The sequence below is a fragment of the Piliocolobus tephrosceles genome, chromosome 1 (genome assembly GCF_002776525.5).
Source record: "Piliocolobus tephrosceles isolate RC106 chromosome 1, ASM277652v3, whole genome shotgun sequence".
Lineage (NCBI taxonomy): Eukaryota > Metazoa > Chordata > Mammalia > Primates > Cercopithecidae > Piliocolobus > Piliocolobus tephrosceles.
This window is the reverse complement of record NC_045434.1, coordinates 93,050,779-93,075,992: the sequence shown is the minus strand read 5'-3', so window position 1 is coordinate 93,075,992 and position 25,214 is coordinate 93,050,779. Positions and strand designations below refer to the sequence as shown.

The 25,214-nt window shown below is 42.6% G+C and overlaps 1 protein-coding gene and 1 non-coding gene across 5 annotated transcripts in view; both read left to right on the top strand.

Moving 5' to 3' along the window:
* Window positions 1–24,689, top strand: part of ASH1L (ASH1 like histone lysine methyltransferase) — a 229,069-nt gene extending 204,380 nt beyond the window's left edge. For all 4 annotated transcript variants that reach the window (XM_023213962.2, XM_023213961.1, XM_023213960.2 and 1 more), the window contains 15 exons: window positions 1,285–1,449; window positions 1,624–1,718; window positions 4,696–4,853; window positions 6,477–6,629; window positions 10,112–10,166; window positions 10,249–10,381; window positions 12,124–12,372; window positions 13,548–13,634; window positions 15,777–15,867; window positions 16,308–16,446; window positions 16,562–16,734; window positions 18,232–18,398; window positions 20,617–20,657; window positions 21,574–21,875; window positions 22,215–24,689. In XM_023213962.2, coding sequence (XP_023069730.1) covers window positions 1,285–1,449; window positions 1,624–1,718; window positions 4,696–4,853; window positions 6,477–6,629; window positions 10,112–10,166; window positions 10,249–10,381; window positions 12,124–12,372; window positions 13,548–13,634; window positions 15,777–15,867; window positions 16,308–16,446; window positions 16,562–16,734; window positions 18,232–18,398; window positions 20,617–20,657; window positions 21,574–21,875; window positions 22,215–22,306 — 2,100 coding nt within the window. In that variant the 3' untranslated portion in view covers window positions 22,307–24,689. The remainder of the gene's footprint in view (window positions 1–1,284; window positions 1,450–1,623; window positions 1,719–4,695; window positions 4,854–6,476; window positions 6,630–10,111; window positions 10,167–10,248; window positions 10,382–12,123; window positions 12,373–13,547; window positions 13,635–15,776; window positions 15,868–16,307; window positions 16,447–16,561; window positions 16,735–18,231; window positions 18,399–20,616; window positions 20,658–21,573; window positions 21,876–22,214) is intronic.
* Window positions 217–319, top strand: LOC111544036. Its single transcript, XR_002732018.1, has one exon. It is a non-coding gene; the product is annotated as a U6 spliceosomal RNA (small nuclear RNA).
* Window positions 24,690–25,214: the final 525 nt, after the last annotated feature.

Genomic DNA, 25,214 nt, shown 5'->3' with positions numbered 1-25,214 from the left:
TCTTCCCACCATACCCTTCTGAGTACCTGGAACCACAGGCGTGCACCACTGTGCCTCGCTAATTTTTTTTTTTTAATTTTTTGTAGAGATGGTGTCTCCTTCTTTTGTCCAGGCTGGTCACAAACTCCTGGACTCAAGCGATTCTCCCACCTCAGCCTCCCACAGTGCTGGGATTACAGACCTGAGCCACCATGCCCAGCCAAATTTTTTAATTAAGTGCTTGCTTTGACAGCATATATATGAAAATTGGAAAGATACGAAGAAGATTAGCATGGCCCCTATGCAAGAATGACAGATTACTGAAGCATTTCATGTTTGGTTTTTTTTAATTAATTTTTTTTTTGAGACAGTCTCGCTCTGTCACCCAGGCTGGAGTGCAGTGGCATGATCTCGGCTTGCTGCAAGCTCTGCCTCCCAGGTTCACTCCATTCTCCTGCCTCAGCCTCCCAAAAGTAGCTGAGACTATAGGCACCTGCCACCATGCCCGGCTAATTTTTTGTATTTTTTTAGTAGAGGTGGGATTTCACTGTGTTAGCCAGAATAGTCTCGATCTCCTGACCTCGTGATCCACCCACCTTGGCCTCCCAAAGTGCTGGAATTACAGGCATGAGCCATCACACCTGGCCTTTTTAAAAATTTGTTTTAAAGAAGTATATAGGAGAGGACAGTTTTTCACTCTGTACACCACCTGTCTCGGATACATAGTGCCCAATTACTTTGAAGAAAGAGATTGCCCTGTCGTTTTTGGTCTCCACTCAGTTGTTAACTTTTCTGGGGAAGAAGTTTTCCTAAAATTTAATCCATCCTTTCTATTCCAGTGGAAACCCATTTCTATTTATACTCTCAATCAGTTGTTTTCCCATATATGCAGATTTCTTGATTTATACTTAATGTGTGTCCAAATGCTCAGACATCCTTTTTAAGCTAGTAAATGAAACTGCAAGCTAAAAAAAAATTATTCTCAGTTGATCACAGTGGCTCACACCTGTAATCCCAGCACTTTGGGAGGCCAAGGTAGGAGAGTTGCTTGAGCCCTGGAGTTCAAGACCAACCTACTCAACATGGCAAAACCCTGTCTCTACACAAAATACAAAAATTAGCCTGGCATGGTGGCACGCACCTGTAATGTCAGCTACTGGGGAGGCTGAGATAGGAGGATCAGTTGAGCCTAGGAGGTTGAGACTGCAGTGAGCCATGATCATACTACTGTACTTCAGCCTCAATGACAGGAAAGACCATGTCTCAGAAAAATAAAAATAAAAAAATTATTCTCTCCCTTCAAAGCAACTTTGTAAGTGTGGATTTGAGAAATGTCGAGGAATCATCGGAGGCAAGAGTCAGCGTGTGAATGGACTCACCAGCAGCAAAAACAGCCAGCCCATGGCCACACACAAAAAATCTGGACGGTCAAAAGAGAAAAGAAAGTCTAAGCACAAGCTGAAGAAAAGGGTGAATAATTATCTAATGACTTTCCCCAAAAGCTGTTTATGAGATGCTTAGAGGCAATTGCTGGAATAAGGGAATTACCAGAGGGTGGCATCTTAAGAGTGGTTTTAATATTCTTGGAGATTATTTCTGACTGATATTTTTTTAAATCTCTAATCTGATCCATCTCTTTTTCAGAGAGGCCATCTCTCTGAGGAACCCAATGAAAATATCAATACCCCAACTAGATTGACTCCCCAATTACAGATGAAGCCAATGTCCAATCGTGAAAGGTAAAAAGGAAATACTCTTATCCATGTTCCCTTTAAGTTATATGATTGCTTATCTGTGTAAAAAATTATGAAACTTCTATATTGTTGATCCACTTTCTTTTGTCTTAAGCCAAAGGGTTCAGGGGATCTGTGAACTTGGATGGAGAAAATACATTTTTTTTTTGAGACGGAGTCTCACTGTGTTGCCCAGGCTGGAGTGCAGTGGTGCAATCTTGGTTCACTGCAAGCTCTGCCTCCCGGGTTCATGCCATTCTCCTACCTCAGGCTCCTGAGTAGCTGGGACTACAGGCACCTGCCACCACGCCCGGCTAATTTATTTTTTGTATTTTTTTAGTAGAGATGGGGTTTCACTGTGTTAGCCAGGATGGTCTCGATCTGACCTTGTGATCCACCTGCCTTGGCCTCCCAAAGTGCTGCGATTTCAGGCATGAGCCACTGCGCCTGACCGAGGAAATACATTCTTATCTCACCTAATTTCCTTTTTTTTTTTTTTTTTTTTTTTTTTTGTAGAGCTGGGTTCTCACACTGTCGCCCAGGCTGGAATGCAGAGGCCTGGCTCACTGCAATCATGGTTTACTGCAGCCTCCAATTCCTGGGCTTAGGTGATCCCCCTGCCTCATCCTTCCAAGTAGCTGGGGCTGCAGGCACGTGCCACCACACCTGGCTAATTTTTTTTTTTATTTTTAATTTTTTGTAGAGACAAGGTCTCACTGTATTGCCTAGGTTGGTCCTAAACTGCTGGGCTCAAGCTATCCTCCTGCACTGACCTCCCAAGGCACCAGGATTACACATATGAGCCAACATACCAGACCATCTTATGTTCCCTAATTTCTAAATGAAATAACATTTCCACATACCCCTGTAGACCCCTCTACTCAGGAGGCTGAGGCAGGAAAATTACTTGAGCCCAGGAATTCAAGACCATCTTGGGCAACATGGAAAGGCCTTGCTTTTTTTTTTTTTTTTTTTTTTTAGACAGAGTCTTGCTCTGCAATGTGCCTTTGCAGTGCAATGGCGTGATCTCGGCTGACTGCACCCTCCAACTCCTGGATTCAAGCGATTCTCCTGCCTTAGCCTCCTGAGTAGCTGGGATTACAGGTGCACTCCACCACACCCAGCTAATTTTTGTACTTTTAATAGAGATGGGGTTTCACCATAATGGCCAGGCTGGCCTCGAACTCCTGACTTCAGTTGATCCACCTACCTCGGCCTCCCAAAGTCCTAGGATTACAGGCATGAGCCACCATGCCTGGCCCAAAATTTTTAAATAATTTAAATTTTTTGAAGTAATTTAAAAATAGTTGTTCAAAGAATCGTTCCATAGGCTTCATCAGACTGTCAAAGGAATTCGTGGTAGAGAAAAAATTAAGAATACCTGCTTTGGCTGGGCACAGTGGCTCACACCTGTAATCCCACCACTTTGGGAGGCCAAGGCAGGCAGATCACCTGCGTTCAGGAGTTTGAGACTAGCCTGACCAACATGGAGAAACCCCGTCTCTACTAAAAATTAGCCAGGCATGGTGGTGCATGCCTGTAATCTTAGCTACTCAGGAGGCTAAGTCAGGAGAATTGCTTGAACCCAGGAGGCAGAGGTTGCAGTGAACCAAGATCGCGCCATTGTGCTCTAGCCTGGGCAACATGAACGAAACTCCGTCTCAAAAATAAAATAAAAAAAATAAATAAAAAAAAACAGAATGCCTGCTTTGTTGACATGTTAACAGAGCGTAGAAAGGATCTTTGGTGGTAATTTCTGCTGTTCCCTGTATTCAGATAAGAATTGTCCCTTTTGGAAGCAAACAAGTGAGTATGTCCTATTTGTTGAAAGTTTATCCTTATTTATAACCATTGTGTAATTTTAGCCCCTTTCATTCTACTTCCCTTTGAGTCATAGAAATTTTAAATTTCGGAAAAACCAGTCCAGTGGTTCTCTGCTTTGGCTGCCTATTAACATAGGCAGCTTTGAAAAACTCCCAAGGCCCAGGCCACACCCTAGACCGCTTAAATCAGAATTTGCAGAGGTGGAACCCAGGTATCAGTAGTTTATAAAGTCTCCCAGGGGATTCCAATGTGCAAGAACTAGAAAATTAGTCTGATCTCCATTTAAGTGAGAAGTGAGACACATACCTTGAGATTTATCCAGGATCACATCTATTTACATATGTCCTGTTGTGGAAATTGAATAATGGAATCATCAAAATTGTATAGGATCAGTCAAGATACACATAACTCATTTGAGTTTAGGAAACCAGGGCCAGGCACGGTGGCTCACGCCACCACTGTAATCCCAGCACTTTGGGAGGCTGAGGTGGGCGGATCACCTGATGTCAGGAGTTCAAAACCAGCCTGGCCAACATGGGGGAACCCCGTCTCTACTAAAAATACAAAAATTAGCTGGGCCTGGTGGCAGGCGCCTATAACCCCAGCTACTCAGGAGACTGAGACAAGAGAATCGCTTGAACCCGGAAAGCGGAGGTTGCAGTGAGCCGAGATCACCCCACTGCACTCCAGCCTGTGTGACAGAGGGAGACTTCAACTCAAAAAAAAATAGTAAGTTTAGGGAACCATATGGCAGCACTGCACCTAACATAGTTTGCCCAGTGCCTATCCATGTTACATATCTTTGCCTTTATTTGCCAGTCCAGTTCTCCTTGTTATAGCTTATCCTAAGACCCTACTTCATCTTGACAACTATATTTAGAATTTGTACAAATAAATCTCTGCCTTCTGGTCAGGCTGTTTCACTTGCCAGCATTTTTGCAGCCTTTAATTGTTGCTTGCCAGATGTATGTAAATATTACATGTTTTACGTAATGTAAAAAAAGTCAAGATACAAAATTGAATAATGCTTTGCCCATATAATTATCTTTACAACAGTTCAGTTCACGTATATCATCTAACAATGACTTCCACAGAGTAGACATGTAATAAATGCTTATTTAATTAATGAATAAAGGAAGATTTTTTTCCTTCCTTGCAGGAACTTTGTATTAAAGCATCATGTATTCTTGGTCCGAAACTGGGAGAAGATTCGTCAGAAACAGGAGGAAGTAAAGCACACCAGTGATAATATTCACTCAGCATCATTATATACCCGTTGGAATGGGATCTGCCGAGATGATGGGAATATCAAGTCTGGTAAGGCATTTGAAACATTTCTTTCTTTATTTTTTGAGACAAGAGTTTCACTCTTGTTGCCCAGACTGGAGTGCAATGGCACGATCTCGGCTCACTGCAACCTCTTCCTCCTGGGTTCAAGCAATTATGCTGCCTCAGCCTCCCGAGTAGCTGGGATTACAGGTGCCTGCCACCGTGCTCAGCTAATTTCTGTATTTTTAGTAGAGAGGGGCTTTCACCATGTTGGCCAAGCTGGTCTCCAAACTCGTGACCTCAGGTGATTCACCTGCCTCAGCCTCCAAAGTGCTGGGATTACAGACGTAAGCCACCACACCCGGCTGAAACATATTCTGTTAATTTATTTTAGTTGCTTTCCAGCAGATAATCTATTTAACAACTCCTTTTAGTATTGAACAAAAAAGTTATGATCCAAATATGTACTCATCAGTCAGTAGTAACCTATCCATCCCAGGTCTTCAACTTTCCTCTCTTTAGGGAATAGAAAGAAACCTCCTTCTACAGCCTTTCAAACGTGACCTATAGTCTGAAATAGTCATTAGCTATCAGATAGATAGTGGGCCCTCTTTGTTACTTCCTGCCTTGAAAATAACTTGCAGACAGAGTAAATAGTGATACCAAATCCACTGGGGAAATTGGGGTGGGGGACGGGTAATTATCAGTGGGTGGACAGGTCATTATCAGTTTGAAGACCTTTTTATCTCACATTCAGATTCAGCTGGGGACGGGTCATTTCTCACATTCAGATTCAGTGGAGGACAGGTCATGATCAGTCTGAAGACCTTTTTTTCTCAAATTCAGATTAGCACTGTACTCACAAACCATCAGGTTTCCTTTTTCTAACTTTCATGAATGAATAATATAATAGCACTCCTGAGTTCAGATATTATCCAGAAGAGACTGAAAGCAGAGGAACTAGCATGTCCAAGCATCCTTTCTAACTGAAAACAGTGTTCAAAAGATCATGCTCTTTTTTTTATCCTTTCCTTCTTCCCCTGAAAAGATAGAAGGAATTCTGTGTGATGTGTGAGGGATATGCTGAATGCTAACTAGATATAAAAATTTGTCCAGAATCTTACATCCTGTCAATGATTTGATTGGCATAAATTCTTTGAACTTATATCCTAACTAGTTTGCTGCTTCTGATAATAACAGATATCATTTACAGAGTACTTACATGTCAGGTACTGAGCTAAACACATTAAAGGCATTAGGTCATTTAACCTGCATTATTTCCTCATGAGGGGAGTACTACCATTATTCCCATTTTATGTTTGAGAAGCTGACACACGGGTTAAATAACTTGCCCAAGATCACACAGCTGATAAGCAGTGATGCCAGAATTCAGATGCTGATAGATTGATTTTGAAGCCCAGACTTACAACTACTGTACTGTATTGCATTTGAGCACTAAGTTAAGGTCACTCTTGCAGTATTTTGTCTCCAGTAAATTCCAGTGTTTCCTGATTTTTCATTACAGAAGATAGAAAGAACTCTGTGCCCACTAATCTACTTAATCACTTCAGGGGAAAGTAGAGCAAATGGCAGGAATCCATTGGGAAAGAGAAAGCCATGTAGATAGAGCTCCTTGTTTCCTGAAACTTAATTTTCACTTTATTCTTCCAGATGTCTTCATGACCCAGTTCTCTGCCCTGCAGACAGCTCGATCTGTTCGAACAAGACGGTTGGCAGCTGCAGAGGAAAATATTGAAGTGGCTCGGGCAGCCCGCCTAGCCCAGATCTTCAAAGAAATTTGTGATGGTATCATCTCTTATAAAGGTGACTATAACCACCTTCAAATTCGTTCTTTTTTCTTTTTTAATAAATAGAGATAGGGTCTTGCTGTATTGCCCAGGCTAGTCTCAGACTCCTGGGCTCAAATGATCCTTCTGTCTAGGCCTCCCAAAGTGCTGGGATTACAGGTGTGAGCCACAGCTCCTGGGCATTTCTTTTCTTTTTAATTTCTTTTTCTGTCTCCTGATTCTCTTTGATTTTATAGTGACTTTTTGCAGTTTTGTTAACCTAAGGATGTAAAGAGGAAAATGGGGACCAAACTGCCCTAAGATGTAAGACGTAAAGTTTTGAATTTTGAGGCACCTATTCCATTTACATTCCCAAATTAAATCACACTCTCTGCGTTCTCTTTTCTTTTTTTTTTTTTTTTTTTTTTTGAGATGGAGGTCTCGCTGTGTTGCCCAGGCTGGTCTTGAACTCCTGGCCTCAAGCGCTCCTTCTGCCTCGACCTACCAAAGTTCTGGGATTATAGGCATGAGCCACCATGTCTGTCCTGCATTCTCAAGTAGGCTCATCTGACCGAACATGAAACTGCAGTAAGTATATCTACCATGTCACTGCATTATGAGCATGAAACACAGCCTTTTTTACTCTCTAGTGAAATTGCCAGAAATTAAGTATGGTAGCAAATGAGAAGTGGCCCCTCACCATAAATTCCATTTTCATAATACAGAGTAACTGTTACAGGAAAAATCAATTACAGAAAATATTCACAGTACAGTACTAAATTATTCAGTATCTGGAATTTAATTGGATCCATACCCAACAGAGTAATAGTAATTTTTTTTTTTTTAAGACCGAGTCTCACTCTGTTGCTCAGGCTGAAGTGCAGTGGTGCGATTTGGGCTCACTGCAAGCTCCGCCTCCCAGGTTCATGCCATTCTCCTGCCTTAGCCTCCCGAGTAGCTGGGACTACAGGCACCTGCCACCACACCCGGCTAATTTTTTTTGTATTTTTGGTAGAGACGGGGTTTCACTGTGTTGGCCAGGATGGTCTCAATCTCCTGATCTCATGATCCGCCCACCTCGGCGTCCCAAAGTGCTGGGATTACAGGCGTGAGCCACCGTGCCTGGCCAGTACTTTTTGTATTTATTATTTTTTTATTTTATTTTTTTTTTTTTTGAGACAAAGTCTCACTCTGTTGCCCAGGCTGGAGTGCAGTGGCATGATCTCAGCTCACTGCAACCTCCGCTTCCTGGGTTCCAGCAATTCTCCTGCCGCAGCCTTCTGAGCAGCTGGGACTACAGGTGCACACCACCACACCCAGCGAATTTTTGTATTTTTTAGTAGAGACAGGGTTTCACCATGCTGACCAGGCTGGTCTTGAACTCCTGACCTCATGATCCACCCACCTCGGCCTCCCAAACTGCTGGTATTACAGATGTGAGCCACCATGCCCGGCCTTCATTTTTATTGTGTTAGACAGGGTCTCAGTCTGTCACCCAGGTTGGAGTTCAGTGGTGCAATCTTGGCTCACCACATCCTCCGCCTCATGGGTTCAGATGATTTTCCCACCTCAGCCTCCTGAGTAGCTGGGACTCCAGGTGTGCACCACCATGCGTGGTTAATTTTTGTATTTTTGGTAGTGAGATGGGGTTTCAACATGTTAGCCAAGCCGTTTTCAACCTCCTGACCTCAAGTATGAGTAGCTGGGACTCCAGGTGTGTGCCACCATGCATGGCTAATTTTTGTATTTTTGGTAGTGAGATGGGGTTTCAACATGTTAGCCAAGCCGTTTTCAACCTCCTGACCTCAAGTTATCTGCCCACCTCAGCCGCCAAAAGTGCTGGGATTACAGGTGTGAGCCACTGCACCCCACCAAATTTTTTTTTTTTTTTTTAGAGACAGAGTCTCATTCTGTTGCCCAGGCTGGAGTGCAGTGGTGCAATCTTGGCTCACTGCAACTTCTGCCTCCTGTGTTCAAGCAGTTCTCCTGCCTCAGCCTCCAAAGTAGCTGGGATTGCAGGCGTGTGCCACCACGACCAGCTAATTTTTTTTTTTTTTAATATTTTCAGTAGAGACAGGGTTTCACCATGTTGGCCAGGATGGTCTCAATCTCTTGACCTCGTGATCTGCCCACCTCGGCCTCCCAAAGTGCTGGGACTATAGGTGTGTGCCAGTGCACCTGGCGTTTTTTTTTCTTTTTCTTTTTTTTTTTGTTTTTTTTTTTTTTTTTTGAGATAGAGTCCCGCTCTGTTGCCCAGGCTGGAGTCCAGTGGTGCGATCTCTGTTCACTGCAACCTCCACCTCCCGGGTTCAAGTGACTCTCCTGCCTCAGCCTCCCGAGTAGCTAGGACTACAGGCGCCTGCCACCACGCCCGGCTAATTTTTTTATTTTTAGTAGAGACGGAGTTTCCCCATGTTAGCCAGGATGGTCTTAATCTCCTGACCTCATGATACACCCACCTTGACCTCTCAAAGTGCTGGGATTACATATGTGAGCCACCACGCCCATCCCCAGCCAAACAAATTACTATTAATTAAGGACAGTTAATGAGAACTAGAAAACACTTTTCAGATAAGATGTTCTTTTTGCTATTGTAAGATTTATTGAGTAGTAATTTGCCCTAAGCAGATTACCCTCAATAAGTTCCCATCTCTCATTTTTCATAGGAAGTTATTCTCATTACCCAACTAACATCATGCTACCTTTCAAGCAGATACAACTATATCTTTCATATCCTAGGCAATACATATCTGAAAAAGTGGATTTTTCACAGGCCTTAAAAAGACTTGGATTTTTGGCCAGGTGCATTGGCTCACGCCTGTAATCCCAGCACTTTGGGAGGCCGAGGCAAGTGGATCACCTGAGGGTCAGAAGTTCAAGACTAGCCTGGCCAACATGGTGAAACCCTGTCTCTTTAAAAAATACAAAAATTGGCCGGGCGTGGTGGCTCACACCTATAATCCCTGCACTTTGGGAGGCCAAGGTGGGCAGATCATGAGGCCAGGAGATCAAGACCATCATGGCTAACGCGGTGAAACCCCATCTCTACTAAAAATACAAAAAATTAGCCAGGTGCAGTGGCGGGCACCTGTAGTCCCAGCTACTCAGGAGGCTGAGCAGGAGAATGGCGTGAACCCAGGAGGTGGAGCTTTCAGTGAGCCCAGATCGTGCCACTGCACTCCAGCCTGGGTGACAGAGCGAGACTGTGTCTCAAAAAAAAAAAAAATACAAAAGTTAGCCGGGCGTGGTGGTACACACCTGTAGTCCCAGCTACTCAGGAGGCTGAGACAGAAGAATCGCTTAAACCCAGGAGGTAGAAGTTGCAGTGAGCCGAGATCACGCCACTGCACTCCAGCCTGGGCGACAAGAGTGAGACTCTGTCTCAAAAAAAAAAAAAAAAAAAAAAGACTTGGATTTTTCTCTCACTTTTAATTTGAGGGATTCTCCTCTTCCAGTTAGGAGATGCTTGCCTCCCTTGTATGGTAGAGTCTTTCTACTAAACCTCACATTCTTTTGCAGATTCTTCCCGGCAAGCACTGGCAGCTCCACTTTTGAACCTTCCCCCAAAGAAAAAGTAGGTTCACGTTTGTGGGAATCATCTGAGTTTTTAAAAAGTGCTAAGTGTGCCAGATTGACACCCTGGCTTTGTGTTCCAGGAATGCTGATTATTATGAGAAGATCTCTGATCCCCTAGATCTTATCACCATAGAGAAGCAGATCCTCATTGGTTACTATAAGACAGTGGAAGCTTTTGATGCTGACATGCTCAAAGTCTTTCGGAATGCTGAGGTATTTTTCACTGACTTCAAACAGATTTCACAAGTTTGTTCTGAAGAGAATTCGTATAGAAGTTTAAGATTTTTATCCTCCTCTATCAGCCATATTTCTGGTTGGAAAAGCCAGTCATTTTTATTGAGTACCCTTGGGGTATGTGTTACAGTATACTAAATATTATAGAAGGCTATGTATGAAGACATTGATATGACTAGAATGGAAGGTTAAATCATTCCCCCTCAAAAAAATAATTTTTGTAAAAAACTAATTTAGTATTAAACCTTTATGACTGCATTATATAGATATTTTAATACATTTAACTAATATCTGTAGTTTCTTTCCTCAAAATAAGTACATGTGAAATATTCAGAAATATGTGTAGGTAAATGTTTTTTATATATATGTGTGTGTATGTATGTATATGTGTGTGTGTTTATATATATATATATATATATTTTTTTTTTTTTTTTTTTTAATGAGACAGAGTCTTGCTCTGTCACCCAGGCTGGAGTGCAATGGCATGATCTCGGCTCACTGCAACCTCCGCCTGCCTCCCGGGTTCAAGCAATTCTCCTGTTTCAGCCTCCTGAGTAGCTAGGATTACAGGCGCCTGCCACCACACCTGGCTAATTTTGTATTTGTAGTAGAGACAGGGTTTCAGCATGTTGGCCAGGCTGATCTTGAACTCCTGACCTCAGGTGATCTGCCCACCTTGGCCTCCCAGAGTGTTGGGATTACAGGCGTGAGCCACGGCGCCTGGCCAGTAATATATCTTGAGGATGGAATTGAGGAATATCACAGTGATAGATTATGGAATAGCTGAAGCTCATTGGAGAGAAAGTGGCCTTGAACTGATTTAAAGGACAGGATGGACTATTGTATGGTGCATAGAAGAGAGGAGATTATTCAGTGATTTTGACATACCTTGGAGAGGTGTTTGGAAGACAAAAGCGCCTACTAGATAAAGGAATAATAGAAGTTGAAAGACGAAATGAGAAAGAAAAATAGACAAGCGAGAGAAGAATTAGAGCAATCTCGAATTGTAACATTCTTCCTACTGAAACCCACCTTTCACATAGATTCAACACCTATAGACCTGTCACAGATATCCACAAGACAAAGGTGTATGTTGAACTTCTATACTACATTATGCTTGTGACATTAATTCATATTTCATGATCTCTGTGTATTTGATCTTGTGGACAAGAAGGCCCATGACAGAATTGAATGACAGGTCAATTGAGCAAATGGAAAAATAACTTGCAGATTCTAACTTGAATTTATTTTAGTTCAGTTTAAGTTGTTACTGTCTGGCAGTATATTTGATACTATTGAAAATCTGAGGCCGGGCGCGGTGGCTCAAGCCTGTAATCCCAGCACTTTGGGAGGCCGAGACGGGCGGATCACGAGGTCAGGAGTTCGAGACCATCCTGGCTAACACAGTGAAACCCCGCCTCTACTAAAAAATACAGAAAACTAGCCGGGCGAGGTGGCGGGCGCCTGTAGCCCCAGCTACTCGGGAGGCTGAGGCAGGAGAATGGCGTAAACCCGGGAGGCGGAGCTTGCAGTGAGCTGAGATCCGGCCACTGCACTCCAGCCTGGGCGACAGAGCAAGACTCCGTCTCAAAAAAAAAAAAAAAAAAAAGAAAATCTGTTAACCAAAATGGGAGGGTAAAGAAAGTCATGCTACCTCTTCAGGTAAATCGTTAAGCCAAATTGAGAGGGCCAAACATGATTTCTTTATTTGCTTTCTTCAGAAGTACTATGGGCGTAAATCCCCAATTGGGAGAGATGTTTGCCGTCTACGAAAGGCCTATTACAATGCCCGGCATGAGGCATCAGCCCAGATCGATGAGATTGTGGGAGAGACAGCAAGTGAGGCAGACAGCAGTGAGACCTCAGTCTCTGAAAAGGAGAATGGGCATGAGAAGGACGACGATGTTATTCGCTGTATCTGTGGCCTCTACAAGGATGAAGGTCTCATGATCCAGTGTGACAAGTGCATGGTGAGGGTCAGGAAATGAAGCAGAAGCTTGGTCCTGATGAGCATGGTGACCATATTCAAAGAAGTCCATGCCTCTTTTGGATTGGCTTGAAAGACTTTTTATGAACTGTAACTTAGCCTTGGTTTCTATTAGGTTTCTATGTTTACCATATTGCCTTTCTCCTTTTATCTCTCTTTCTTTCACTTTATCCTTCCCTTCTTTTTCTTTCCTTCTCTCCTCTCTTCTTGTTTTTTTGTTTTGTTTATAAGATAGGATCTTGCTGTGTCGCCCACACTGGAGTGCAGTGGCACGATCTCAGCTCACTGCAACCTCTGCCTCCCAGGCTCAAGCAGTCCTCCCACCTCAGCCTCTCGAGTAGCTGGGATTACAGGCATGCGCCACCATGCCCAGCTAATTTTTTTTTGTAGAGATGGGGTTTCACCATGTTGCCCAGGCTGGTCTCGAACTCCTGAGCTCAAGTGATCTGCCCACCTTGGCCTCCCAAAGTGTTGGGATTACAGGCGTGAGCCACCACACCTGGCTCTTTCCTTTTTTCTGCCCACTTTTCACTGTACACTTCTCACATAATCTGGATCAAGGAGAATGACAGTATTTTATATAGTGCTTTGCCTTTTGAATCATTAGTGATAGTATACTCTATTAGTATGAATCCTCTGAGAGAGTGAAATATGTTAATACATATAGGGCTCCTGAAGAAGGAGTCAAAGCCTGAATTTGAGCCCTAGTGTCCCCACTAATATATGTGAACACATAACTTTATGTGTAAAGTGGCTGTAAGTAACACATAGGATTGTTGGGAGGATAAAGTTAGACAGGGGTAAATAAAAACATTTTGTAGCTGTAAAGCCTTTCAGAATAGCCATAGCATTTACTTAAATTACTTAGTAATAGTTTAGTAGTCTATTCATTTGTTTTCCTATTCTCTCTCCATCTCCCCATTTTATTTGCCCAGATCTACAGATTATGAGTCAGTCTGTATACTTTTGCTCAGAAAAGTCATTATTCTGTTTTCCACCTGTTTTATCATTTATCTCCAATTTCTCATTCACCCAGTTATCACTTAGTTCCTCTTTTACTTTACCCTGACCTATTGCTAATTTTTTATTCTGGGGTCCCAGGACACTCTCAGTAAGTCATAGCCTCCATGTTCCCCCAAACTGTATGTTTTTCTACAGGTATGGCAGCACTGTGATTGTATGGGAGTGAACTCAGATGTGGAGCACTACCTTTGTGAGCAGTGTGACCCAAGGCCTGTGGACAGGGTAAGCTGCCCCTCATAAAACTCTGATCTATAAGTAGGAGAGGTAGCACATGGTATCTTACCTGTCCTGCTCCTGCTTTGCAGAATTTCCTTTAATAAGTTGTTCAGCCTCTCTGGGCCTTGGCTTCTTAAACTTTACAATAAGGGTCATAATTCTGTTCTTCCCTATTTCAGGAGTATGATCAGAGAGAAAATAATATACTTAGAAATCTGTGGAAGGAATGGCACTATATAAAACTAAGGTTTTTGGCCAGGCACGGTCACTCATGCCTGTAATCCTAGCACATCGGGAGGCTAAGATGGATGGATTGCCTGAGCTCAGGAGTTTGAGACCAGCCTGGGCAACATGGTGAAACCCCGTCTCTACTAAAATACAAAAAAAAAAATTAGCCAGGCGTGGTGGCATGCGCCTGTAGTCTCAGGTACTTGGGCGGCTGAGGCAAAAGAATTGCTAGAAACCTGGAGGCAGGTGTTGCAGTGAGTTGAGATCACGCCAGTGTACTCCAGCCTGGGTGACAGAACGAGACTCCATCTCTTAAAAAAAAAAAAAAAACAGGCCGGGCGTGGTGGATCATGAGGTCAGGAGTTCGAGACCAGCCTGGCCAAGATGGTGAACCCTCATCTCTACTAAAAATTCAAAACTTAGCCGGGCACAGTGGCGGTATGTGCCTGTAATCCCAGCTACTCAGGAGTCTGAGGGTGAAGAATCGCTTGAACCCGGAAGGTGGAGGTTGCAGTGAGCTGAGATCACACCACTGCGCTCTAGCCTAGGCAACAGAGCAAGACTCCGTCTCAAAAAAAAAAGAAAAAGGCTGGGCGTGATGGCTCAGGCCTATAATCCCAGCATTTTGGGAGGCCGAGGCGGGCAGATCACAAGGTCAAGAGATCAAGACCATCCTCGGCCGGGCGCAGTGGCTCACGGCTGCAATCCCAGCACTTTGAGAGGCCGAGGCCAGTGGATCACGAGGTCAGGAGTTCAAGACCAGCTTGGCCAATATGGTGAAACCCCATCTCTACTAAAACTACAAAAAAAAATTAGCCAGGTGCAGTGGCAGGTGCCTGTAATCCCAGCTATTTGGGAGTCTGAGGCAGGAGAATCACTTGAACCTGGGCGGCAGAGGTTGCAGTGAGCCAAGATCATGCCACTGCACTCTAGCCTGGGTGACAGAGTGAGACTTAGTCTCAAAAAAAAAAAAAAAAAAAAAAAAAAAAAGACTATCCTGGCCAACATGGTGAAACCCCATCTCTACTAAAAATACAAAAATTAGCTGGGCGTGGTGGTGTTGCGTGCCTGTAGTCCCAGCTACTCGGGGGGCCGAAGCAGGAGAATCACTTGAATCTGGAGGCGGAAGTTGTAGTGAGCCAAGATTGCACCACTGTACCCCAACCTGGCGACAGAGCAAGACTCCGTTTCAAAAAAAAACAAACAAAACTGAGGTTTTTATAAACACTGTCAGATGTCCATGAAAGGAATAGCTTACAGAATCCAGAACTTGGTATTCTTAATGTCGTTTATGTTAGACAGTGGTTTAAGTGAGAAGAGCACTGGACTCAGAATCAGCAAAGGTTAGTGTTAGGCTCACTTCATAGGAGAGAGGGTGGGTGGCTTGCCTAAGTCATTAAGTGGTTCTTGGCTTGGCTCAGCTTTCTTTATATGTGTGATTTTGGGCAGTCACTTTTTAAAAAGAAGAGATTTAGGCAGTATTTCTTAACAGTGTTGCTGTTGTCATGTTTAGGTGCATAGTTCTTATTGTGATGGATGCATTTCAGAATGTTTGGCTTCCTCGGACCCTGGGCATTAAATACCAGTAGCATACCCCAATCATTGTAATAATTAGTCTCCCTTAACACATTTTCATATGGCACCTAGATTACATAGAGCAACTACACAATTAGTGCTTCATAAAACATAGATTGAGATACTTAGCCTGTCAGTTTTGTCCTCTACCTTCGCTTTTCCAGGTTTAACAACTGTAGTTGCTTTCATCTTTTTTGTATATCTGTGGTATATTGAAATGACTAAACAGTAAGTTTTGATTGATTGAGAATTCTAGGTTTTAGTTCTTTTTCTCTCCTGAAGAGAAATAAGTAAGCTGAATGTAGTAATTCCAGCCCTTATACATTGGCTTTCTGCTCCTATCAGGAGGTTCCCATGATCCCTCGGCCCCACTATGCCCAACCTGGCTGTGTCTACTTCATCTGTTTGCTCCGAGATGACTTGCTGCTTCGTCAGGGTATGTATTACAGGAGCTAACCCTACTTGTCAGAGGTAACCTTTCTGAATAGTAGGAAGTCTCTGCTGTCTCCTTCATAGTCATTGTCTCCATACGGCCTTGAATAGCAATAAAATGTAAGTTTTTATATCTGTAGTCCTTGTGCTTACATGCATCACCACTCCACCAAATAATACTAATTTGAAATGATAGACATGTTATAAAGCTAATTTTAAGACTGGAAAAACACACAGGAAGCTCAAGAAATAGAATGCCTCCCTTATATTATTGTCGTAGTCTAGAATTGATTATCATCACTTAACACTGCTGCTTTTAGCTCTCTGTATTTATACTGTTTCAGATTATGAGTTCTATGTAGATCCTGAGTCAAATAAACAGATGCCTAACAGAATTCATACAAGAATCATTTTATGTTTCTTCTGTGTTCTGGGTCTTCCTAGGTGACTGTGTGTATCTGATGAGGGATAGTCGGCGCACCCCTGATGGCCACCCGGTCCGTCAGTCCTATCGACTGTTATCTCACATTAACCGAGATAAACTTGACATCTTTCGCATTGAGAAGCTTTGGAAGAATGAAAAGTATGTGCTGAGGTCCTGTCCTTTTCTTCCAGCCATGCTGTACCAGCGGAGCTGAATGTTCACTAGGATCTTGCTAATCAGTTAAACCTCTCCCTTCTCACTTTTCCTTTTTTAGAGAGGAACGATTTGCCTTTGGTCATCATTATTTCCGTCCCCACGAAACACACCACTCTCCATCCCGTCGGTTCTATCATAATGAACTATTTCGGGTGCCACTGTATGAGATCATTCCTTTGGAGGCTGTAGTGGGGACCTGCTGTGTGTTGGACCTTTATACGTATTGTAAAGGTAAGTGATCTGGGCTAGTTAAAAAATGACCTCGGCCAAGTACAGTGGCTCACGCCAGTAATCCCAGCAGTGTGGGAAGCTGAGGCAGGCAGATTGCTTAAACCCAGGAGTTTGAGACCAGCCTGGCCAACATGACAAAACTCTGCCTCTATAGCCAGGCATGGCGGTGTGGGCCTGTAGTCCCAGCTTCTGCGAGAATTGCTAAGCCTGGGAGGCAGAGGTTGCAGTAAGCCAAGATTGCACCACTGCACTCCAACCTGTGCAACAGAATGAGACCCTGCCTCAAAAAAAAAAAATGACCTCAATGACCTCATGTCTCCTGTTCATTGCCCACCCCATTCTTGTTGTCTGTATATGATGAAAGATTCTCCAAGGTTAGCTATGAAACTTCAGAGAGCTATACTATATTTTTCCTTTCTTTTACCTAGTGCTTTGTACTCAATAAACGTTTATTCTTTTTTATTAAATTTAGTTAATTTTCTTAATACTGTGTTCTAATTTCAAATTCCAGCTCCACCACATTTTATCTACGTTCCCTTGGGGAATTTACTTAATCTAAGTATCAATTTCCCATTGAAAATAAATATTTTAAAGAATTCTTAGGCCGGGCGCGGTGGCTCAAGCCTGTAATCCCAGCACTTTGGGAGGCCGAGACGGGCGGATCACGAGGTCAGGAGATCGAGACCATCCTGGCTAACACTGTGAAACCCCGTCTCTACTAAAAAATACAAAAAACTAGCCGGGCGAGGTGGCGGGCGCCTGTAGTCCCAGCTACTCGGGAGGCTGAGGCAGGAGAATGGCGTGAATCTGGGAGGCGGAGCTTGCAGTGAGCTGAGATCCGGCCACTGCACTCCAGCCCGGCCGACAGAGCGAGACTCCGTCTCAAAAAAAAAAAAAAAAAAAAAAAGAATTCTTAAAAGATTGTACAAAATAATCTACAAAAGCACTCAGCCTAGTTTATGGTTTAGAGTAAAAGCTCAATATATGTCATTTGTCATTATTAGCAGAGTTCAGTTGCCCAGACTGTTCTCTCAGAACCGTAGCAAAATAGTCTAAAAGAATATGTATTCCATTCCAAAATTGACAGACTGTTTGCAGTTCTGTGATGCTGATGAGTCCTCCTTGTCTCAGTTAAAAAGCATTCATTTACAAATGTGCTTCCCTCAAATTTAAACCTCTATTCTTTTCTTGTAACTCCCCCGTAAACTGCTCTGTTTTTCCCTCAAAATACTCCCTCACACATCCCTGCAGTACTCAGTTTACATTTCTGGTTTATTTCCGTCCATTCTGCTGTATATTTACTTTATCTTTTGTTGACACTAGTGTCTGAGAACTCTTTGTCCAGCAACTACCAAATGCTTAGTTGCCCTACCTCTTTAGCTACCATGTAGGGTTTTAAGGGTCTAGCTGCTCTCCCATTGGTGTGTATGGGGTCTTTGGGCAGCTCAGGGGGAGAAATGGGGAAATAGGATTCCTTAACACTGGTTGGACCCATAGGGAGACCCAAAGGAGTGAAGGAGCAAGATGTGTACATCTGTGATTATCGGCTTGACAAGTCAGCACACCTGTTTTACAAGATCCACCGGAACCGCTATCCTGTCTGCACCAAACCCTATGCTTTTGATCACTTCCCCAAGAAGCTCACTCCCAAAAAAGATTTCTCGGTGAGTCTCCTTCCTTTCTTAACACTACATGTTAGGACAATCTGGTTCATGCATGAAATTCACTGAGCGAAAATCTTCATGTAGCTCTCTGCTTCTTCATCCAAATTCCATCCCAAACTCTGGAAATCTCTGTCTCTATTTGGGACATTTGAACAGCATAAGTACATTTCCTCACATAGACTGTATCTCAGAAAATTGTTGATTATAGTGTTATACCTTTCCTCTTTTCTCTTTCGTCTGTTTAATCTTTGCTGGCAAGTCCTACATCTGTAGGTTTTTGTTTTATTTTGTCTTTCACACCCATCATTTTAAGAAGCAAGAACCCTGAAAAACTCCTTTTTTTCCTCTCATTGAGAACACACCTATAAAAGAAGAAGCTTCACAGAAAATAATACAGTGCTTTTTCTTTTTATGCCTGCATTAAAAATGGAAGACATGATCATTATATAAAGTTTGTGAACATGGTGAAACCCTGTCTCTACTAAAAATACAAAAATTAGCCAGGTGTGGTGGCGTGCGCCTGTAATCCCAGCTATTCAGGCGGCTGAGGCAGGAGAATCACTTGAACCCGGAAGGCAGAGGTTGCAGTGAGCAGAGATCACGCCGTTGCACTCCAACTTGGGTGACAGAGCGAGACTCCATCTCAAAACAAAACAATAACAAAACAAATAAAATTTGTGGTGGTGATGTTTATTGTGTAAACATCATGGTGACTCATGTGTGTAATCTCAAAACTTTGGGAGACCAAGGCAGGAGGATCACTTTAGCCCAGGAGTTTGAGGTTACAGTGAGCCGATTATGCCACTGCACTCCAGCCTGAGTGACAGAGACCCTGTCTCAAAAAAAAAAAAAAATTAAGTATAGAAGCATTAAGAGGAAAAAAGTTATGTATATTCTCCACTATCCAGAAAATAACCATTTTTAACATTTTCGTTTTCAGACTTTTTCCTGTGTATTTTTTCTTTCAAATTGTTGAGAACCATGTGCCAGTTATGTTTTGTCATTCATCATTCCATAAAGATTTTGATCATCCATTCATCTGTTTGCTTTAATAAAACCCCGGCTGAGCTCCTCATTTTGAGTCTTCTTTTAGTGGGCCTGTCAAAATTCATAGCTGTCACCCTGGAATCCCTAGAAATAATCTAACCAGAGCCGGGCACGGTGGCTCACGCCTGTAATCCCAGAACTTTGGGAGGCCAAGGCCGGTGGATCACAAAGTCAGGAGATTGAGACCAGCCTGGCCGACATGGTGAAACCTCATCTCTATTAAAAATACAAAAATTAGCCAGGTGTGGTGGTGCGCGCCTGTAATCCCAGTTACTCAGGAGACTGAGGCAGAAGAGTTGCTTGAACCCAGAGGCAGAGATTGCAGTGAGCCAAGATTACGCCACTGCACTCCAGCCTGGCGACAGGGCGAGACTCCAGCTCAAAAAAAAAAAAAAAAAGGAAAGAGAAAGAAAGAATTTTCCAAACCGTCTTTTGCATTCTCTGCCCACCACCAGGTCTTTCCTCACATCAAGACTTATTTGGTCTTGCTTGCTCAATCAATAGCTTACTGATTAGCTTTGAAACCCCAACCTTAACTACAGTCATGTGCAACATGTTTCAGTCAACATTGGACTGCGTATGCAACGGTGATCCCATAAGATTATAATGGAGCTGAAGAATTCTGTCCTGTCATCTAGTGATGTCATAGCTGTCGTAACATACGGCAATGTATTACCTTTTCTGTGTTTAGGTACACAATACTTAACATTGTATTACAGCTACCTATAGTATTCCGTACAGTACTGTGCTGTATATATAGGCTCGTAGCCTAGGAGCAATAGGCTATACTAAATAGCTTAGGTGTATAGTAGGCTATACTATCTAGGTTTGTGTAAGGACACTTTATGATGTTTACATAACAGTCAAATCACCTGACGACATATTTCTCAGAACATATCCCCATTGTTAAGCAACCTATGACTATATTTAAAAGGTGAAACGGAGTAGAGAAAATCGTGCACTTATCCCTCCCATTGTCATCCTGGGAGCACAAAATGCTGATAATCATTGTGGCCTACATATTAATAGAAGTACTAGATTTCTCATCTTAAAACAAAGTCACCCAAGTTGTCTACTGCTCTACTATGTTCCTTATCCTGAGTGGCCCCAGAGGAGAGCTAGCTTTCCCAGCTTCTACAATATGCTTACCTCTTCCTTTTCTTATCTGCAGCCTCATTACGTCCCAGACAACTACAAGAGGAATGGAGGACGGTAAGTCCTATGGGGGGATATGAGGATCCTAAGGGATTGACCAAGAGCTTGAATGGAGCAAGAAAACAAACAACTACCCACTCAGCTCCACTTCAAGGACTGGGTATTCTCTGCAGAATAGCCCAGGATAGCGCCAGCACTATGGAAGAACTAAACTTCAGTAGATGTGGTCCCATTATGGAGCCTTAGTTGGAGCAACAGAGAGATGTGCAGAGATTTGAAACAGAACTCCAGACTCAGAAAAGTTTCTTTTAGATGTTTGTGAGCTTTCCCCATTACCTCAAGGTATATCAGCTCTTGGTGCCTCTGTCAAGGAACAGATGTAGCGAGTACAGTTTTCACTGAGGTATGAACTATGGGTTCATTTTTGCTTATTTTGTACATGAGGATTATTCCTGAAGAAAGATGACAGAAGGCTTTTTCTTCAGTCTCCTCATCTTTTGAATGGGGGCATAACAACTGCTTTACCTACACCAATAGCTTACCATAAGGGAGAAAATATTAGACTATTGAGGTGAAAAAGGGAAGCAGGAAAATTTTAAATTCCATTTAAATATTTATTATTGTAGTTGGATTATTGGCATCACAGGGTTGTGCCATACTTTTCTAGTCATGAAGCAGTCATTTAGAACCAGCTAAGCAATTTTATTAGCCCTTGTATATTTTATGGATTTCTATATCACTTGTGCATATTCCTAAGAGAAATAATAAAAGTTGAATTTTACAAATAAAATTAAATTTCAAGTAAAGGTAGTGATTTGTTCAAATAATAATAGAGCAAAAATGAGAGTCAAGTTTCTTACCTCAAGCTCTAACTGCTGGACTCCAGGATCTCAAGCCATCCTGAGACCTCCTTCCCTTCATCCCCTTTTCCTCCTCAAGTGTCTTGCACTAAATTCAAATATCCTTCTGGCAGATCATCCTGGAAGTCTGAGCGCTCAAAGCCACCCCTAAAAGACTTGGGCCAGGAGGATGATGCTCTACCCTTGATTGAAGAGGTTCTAGCCCGTCAAGAGCAAACAGCCAGTGAGATACCCAGCCTGGAGGAGCCAGAACGGGAGGGGGCCACCGCTAACGTCAGTGAGGGTGAAAAAAAAACAGAGGAAAGTAGTCAAGAACCCCAATCAACCTGTACCCCTGAGGAACGACGGCATAACCAACGGGAACGACTCAACCAGATCTTGCTCAATCTCCTTGAAAAAATCCCTGGAAAAAATGGTAAGAATAATCAGGTTCATATCTAGGGTTTAAGATAAATGCGAAATGAGAGGGAATGGGAAAAAAAATTGTAATTACTGGTTCAGCATCCAAATTATTCTAAGAAAATGGTATAGTTCTTTCATAGGCTTGCTTTTAGTTATATCTTGGGAGTGAAACTGGAAGGTGAGATGATCTCCTCTAAAGAACCACCTTTTTCATGTAGAGCTGGAGGATGGTCTAAATTGCTTATAGGTCAGAAAAGGAATCATTGAGTTCCTGTGCTCTCCTTAGAGCTCAAATCTGGAATAAGGAGTAGGAGAGTGGTATTTTGATGAGCCTCTTTGGTTCCGTTTTCAGCCATTGATGTGACCTACTTGCTGGAGGAAGGATCAGGCAGGAAACTGCGAAGGCGTACTTTGTTCATCCCAGAAAACAGCTTTCGAAAGTGACCCTCAAAGAATGAGAACCTCAAGCATCTGGGATCCAGTGGACTGATAAGCTAATCAGTCCTGCCTCCTGCTCTCTGGGTGTAGACTGGGGTCCAGGCAAGGGGAATGGGGCCATGTTGTTGACATTAGGTACTTAATAAGCCTTGGAGCTAGTGGAGAGGGAGAGGAAGGGGTTCTGTCCAAGACAGTTCAGGTTAATTAATTTTCCTCTCCATTGCTTCACCTTAAGGGTTAATGTAGAGAGGAGGGAGAACCACATTGATGACCAGAACCTACTGGTACTTTATAGCATTTGCCCCTCCCCACAGCTTAAGTTTTTCTGTCATCCTCAGATCCCACAGGCATTGCTAAGAAGCTACTTCCTATACCCAGGTATAACTCAGAATCCAAAGGAATAGGACCAGGACCCTATTCCTACCCCGTCTATTCTCTATTGGCTCCAAGAGCTACCCCAGAGACCTTAAACAGAAACAGTAGCTGGGGCTTCTTCCCAGATACCTGACTAGGGAAGTTTCTCTCTCCTTTCTTGCCCAACCAGGTCAAAGTAAAATGTGAGTTGACAGCTCAAAGCACTTGTAACTGCTGCCCCCCTCCCTACCTCTACTCCCCAAAATGGAATCATGGGATAGGGAAGGCCCCCATGGGGTCAGAAGGGCACAGTAGTTCTTGCAATTATTTTTGTTTTATCCTTCATAACCTGTCGGACATATTTTTTTTCTAATGAGAAAGCCAGGCCCCCGCCAGCACACATGCTGTTTTTAATGCGCTGTAGTTCTTGTGTGTCTGCTGTGCTGTGCAAATGGAGATTCAGTTCAAAATAAAATCATTTAAAAACCTACATAAAAAACTCTAAACCCACCCTGGCAACAAAAGTCACTACATAAACTGTTCAGCAGTATTCACCTATCAGAGTATTTGTTGTGAGTATAGATTATCAATTGAAAACACTACTCTTGTTTTCTTAATTGTACAGTTTTCAATGTCCCTTTCTTAAAGAGACGGTATATTTCTCTTCACCCCTAGTCCCATCTTCCCTCACCCTCCTGAATGACATCAGGAGGTATATCCAGGGTGTCTCCTTCCTTCCTACTCTCTTGACCAGAAGTTACCAGACTATACTGTCTCTTTAAAAATAAAATTTAAAAAGCTTTGTTGTCTTTTCAGACATACATATGCATATATGTTTTAGATGTTCTTATAAGAGAAAAGATGGTTTTTAAATGTGCCAAGTTGTGTGTGTGTGTGTGTATATATGTGTGTGTGTGTGTGTGTATATGTGTGTGTATATATACACACACACACACACACCTGCTGCGTGATTGGTAAGCAATACAATAGTAAACATGTCCCCATTACTTTTTTCTAATATTGGACCAATGCTGTCCTAATTGTACATTTCCCCTTATGGTGACGATGCTCTGACTCGTTTAGGTAGACACAATGACCACCTTCCATTCCATTGAATATTTTTTTCTTTTTCCCCTTTCTGTGTCATTCTTGAGGAAAAAACAAAAGAGATAGGGGATGCCAATGATCCCCTTGAGCAGAGAAAAAAAGCAAAATAAATATTTTATTAAAGAAAAAAAGAGAATTAAGAAAATAGTTTGGAGTATTTTCTTACTGTAGAGAAGCACTGTACATTACTAAGAGACCTGGGTATAAGATACTCACATGTGGAGCTGGAAAAATCGCATGTCCAAGCCCGTTTGAGTGGTTTCTTTTGTTTTTCATTGCAGGGAGTGGGTGGGAGGGAGGTGGGACTAGGGGCACTTTGGGGGTCTCCTTTTAGTCAAAAGCGAGAAAATGACAAGAAAGAGATTAAAATTCAATGTTTCCTTTATAGTGTTAAACACTAAAATTTTAAAAAAGATGAAAAAGAAAAAAAACTTTGTAAAATGCGAGAACAGAAGCAAAAGACACTACGCTCTGTCATTTTATCTTTCTTTTGTTGAAAGACTAAAAAAAAAACTGAAATGTTTTTTAGACAATCAAATGTTAGGTAAGTGCAAAAACTTGTTTTTTCTTACTGGTGTAGAAATTAATGCCTTTTTTTATTTTTCAGTTATTTTATAATAACGGAATAAAAAGAACCCCCCAGCTGCCAGGCGGGTTTTGGTGTTTGAAATGCGGGGCAAAGCACTACACCACTGCAAATAGATACAGAGGTAGTCTGCATGTCTGTAGGCTGTGTGATTGCGGAAAATATAAATGCTGCTAATATATTTCCTTTTTACAAAAGCATATCTAAATAGATGATTGTTTTGATGTTAATCTTTGTAAATTATGTATTACCAATTTTAACATTGGATGTAATTGCATACAAAGCTTGCATCTCAATCCTTGAAAGTCTAGTATTAAATGGAAAAAACTTTTCCTAACTGTGGACTGATGAGCTTGCTATTTTTTTCCTCCTTTCTTATCCCCCATTTATCTTCCAAGAACAACTTCATCCCGTTTCCAAGGGGATCTTTCTGAAACAACATCATAAACATGCTAGGCTGCACATGAGCACACTCACTGCTGTTGACTACTGGATAAAGTCAGTACTAGGATCTTTCTAGTCTGGACCCAGCCTAATCAATCAGCACAATAACAACACACACCAAATGTCCAGTTGCTTTTTTTTTTTTTTGAGGCGGAGTCTCGCTCTGTCGCCCGGACTGGAGTGCAGTGGCCGGATCTCAGCTCACTGCAAGCTCCGCCTCCCGGGTTCACGCCATTCTCCTGCCTCAGCCTCCCGAGTAGCTGGGACTACAGGCACCCGCCACCTCGCCCTGCTAGTTTTTTTGTATTTTTAGTAGAGGCGGGGTTTCACCGTGTTAGCCAGGATGGTCTCGATCTCCTGACCTCGTGATCCGCCCGTCTTGGCCTCCCAAAGTGCTGGGATTACAGGCTTGAGCCACCACGC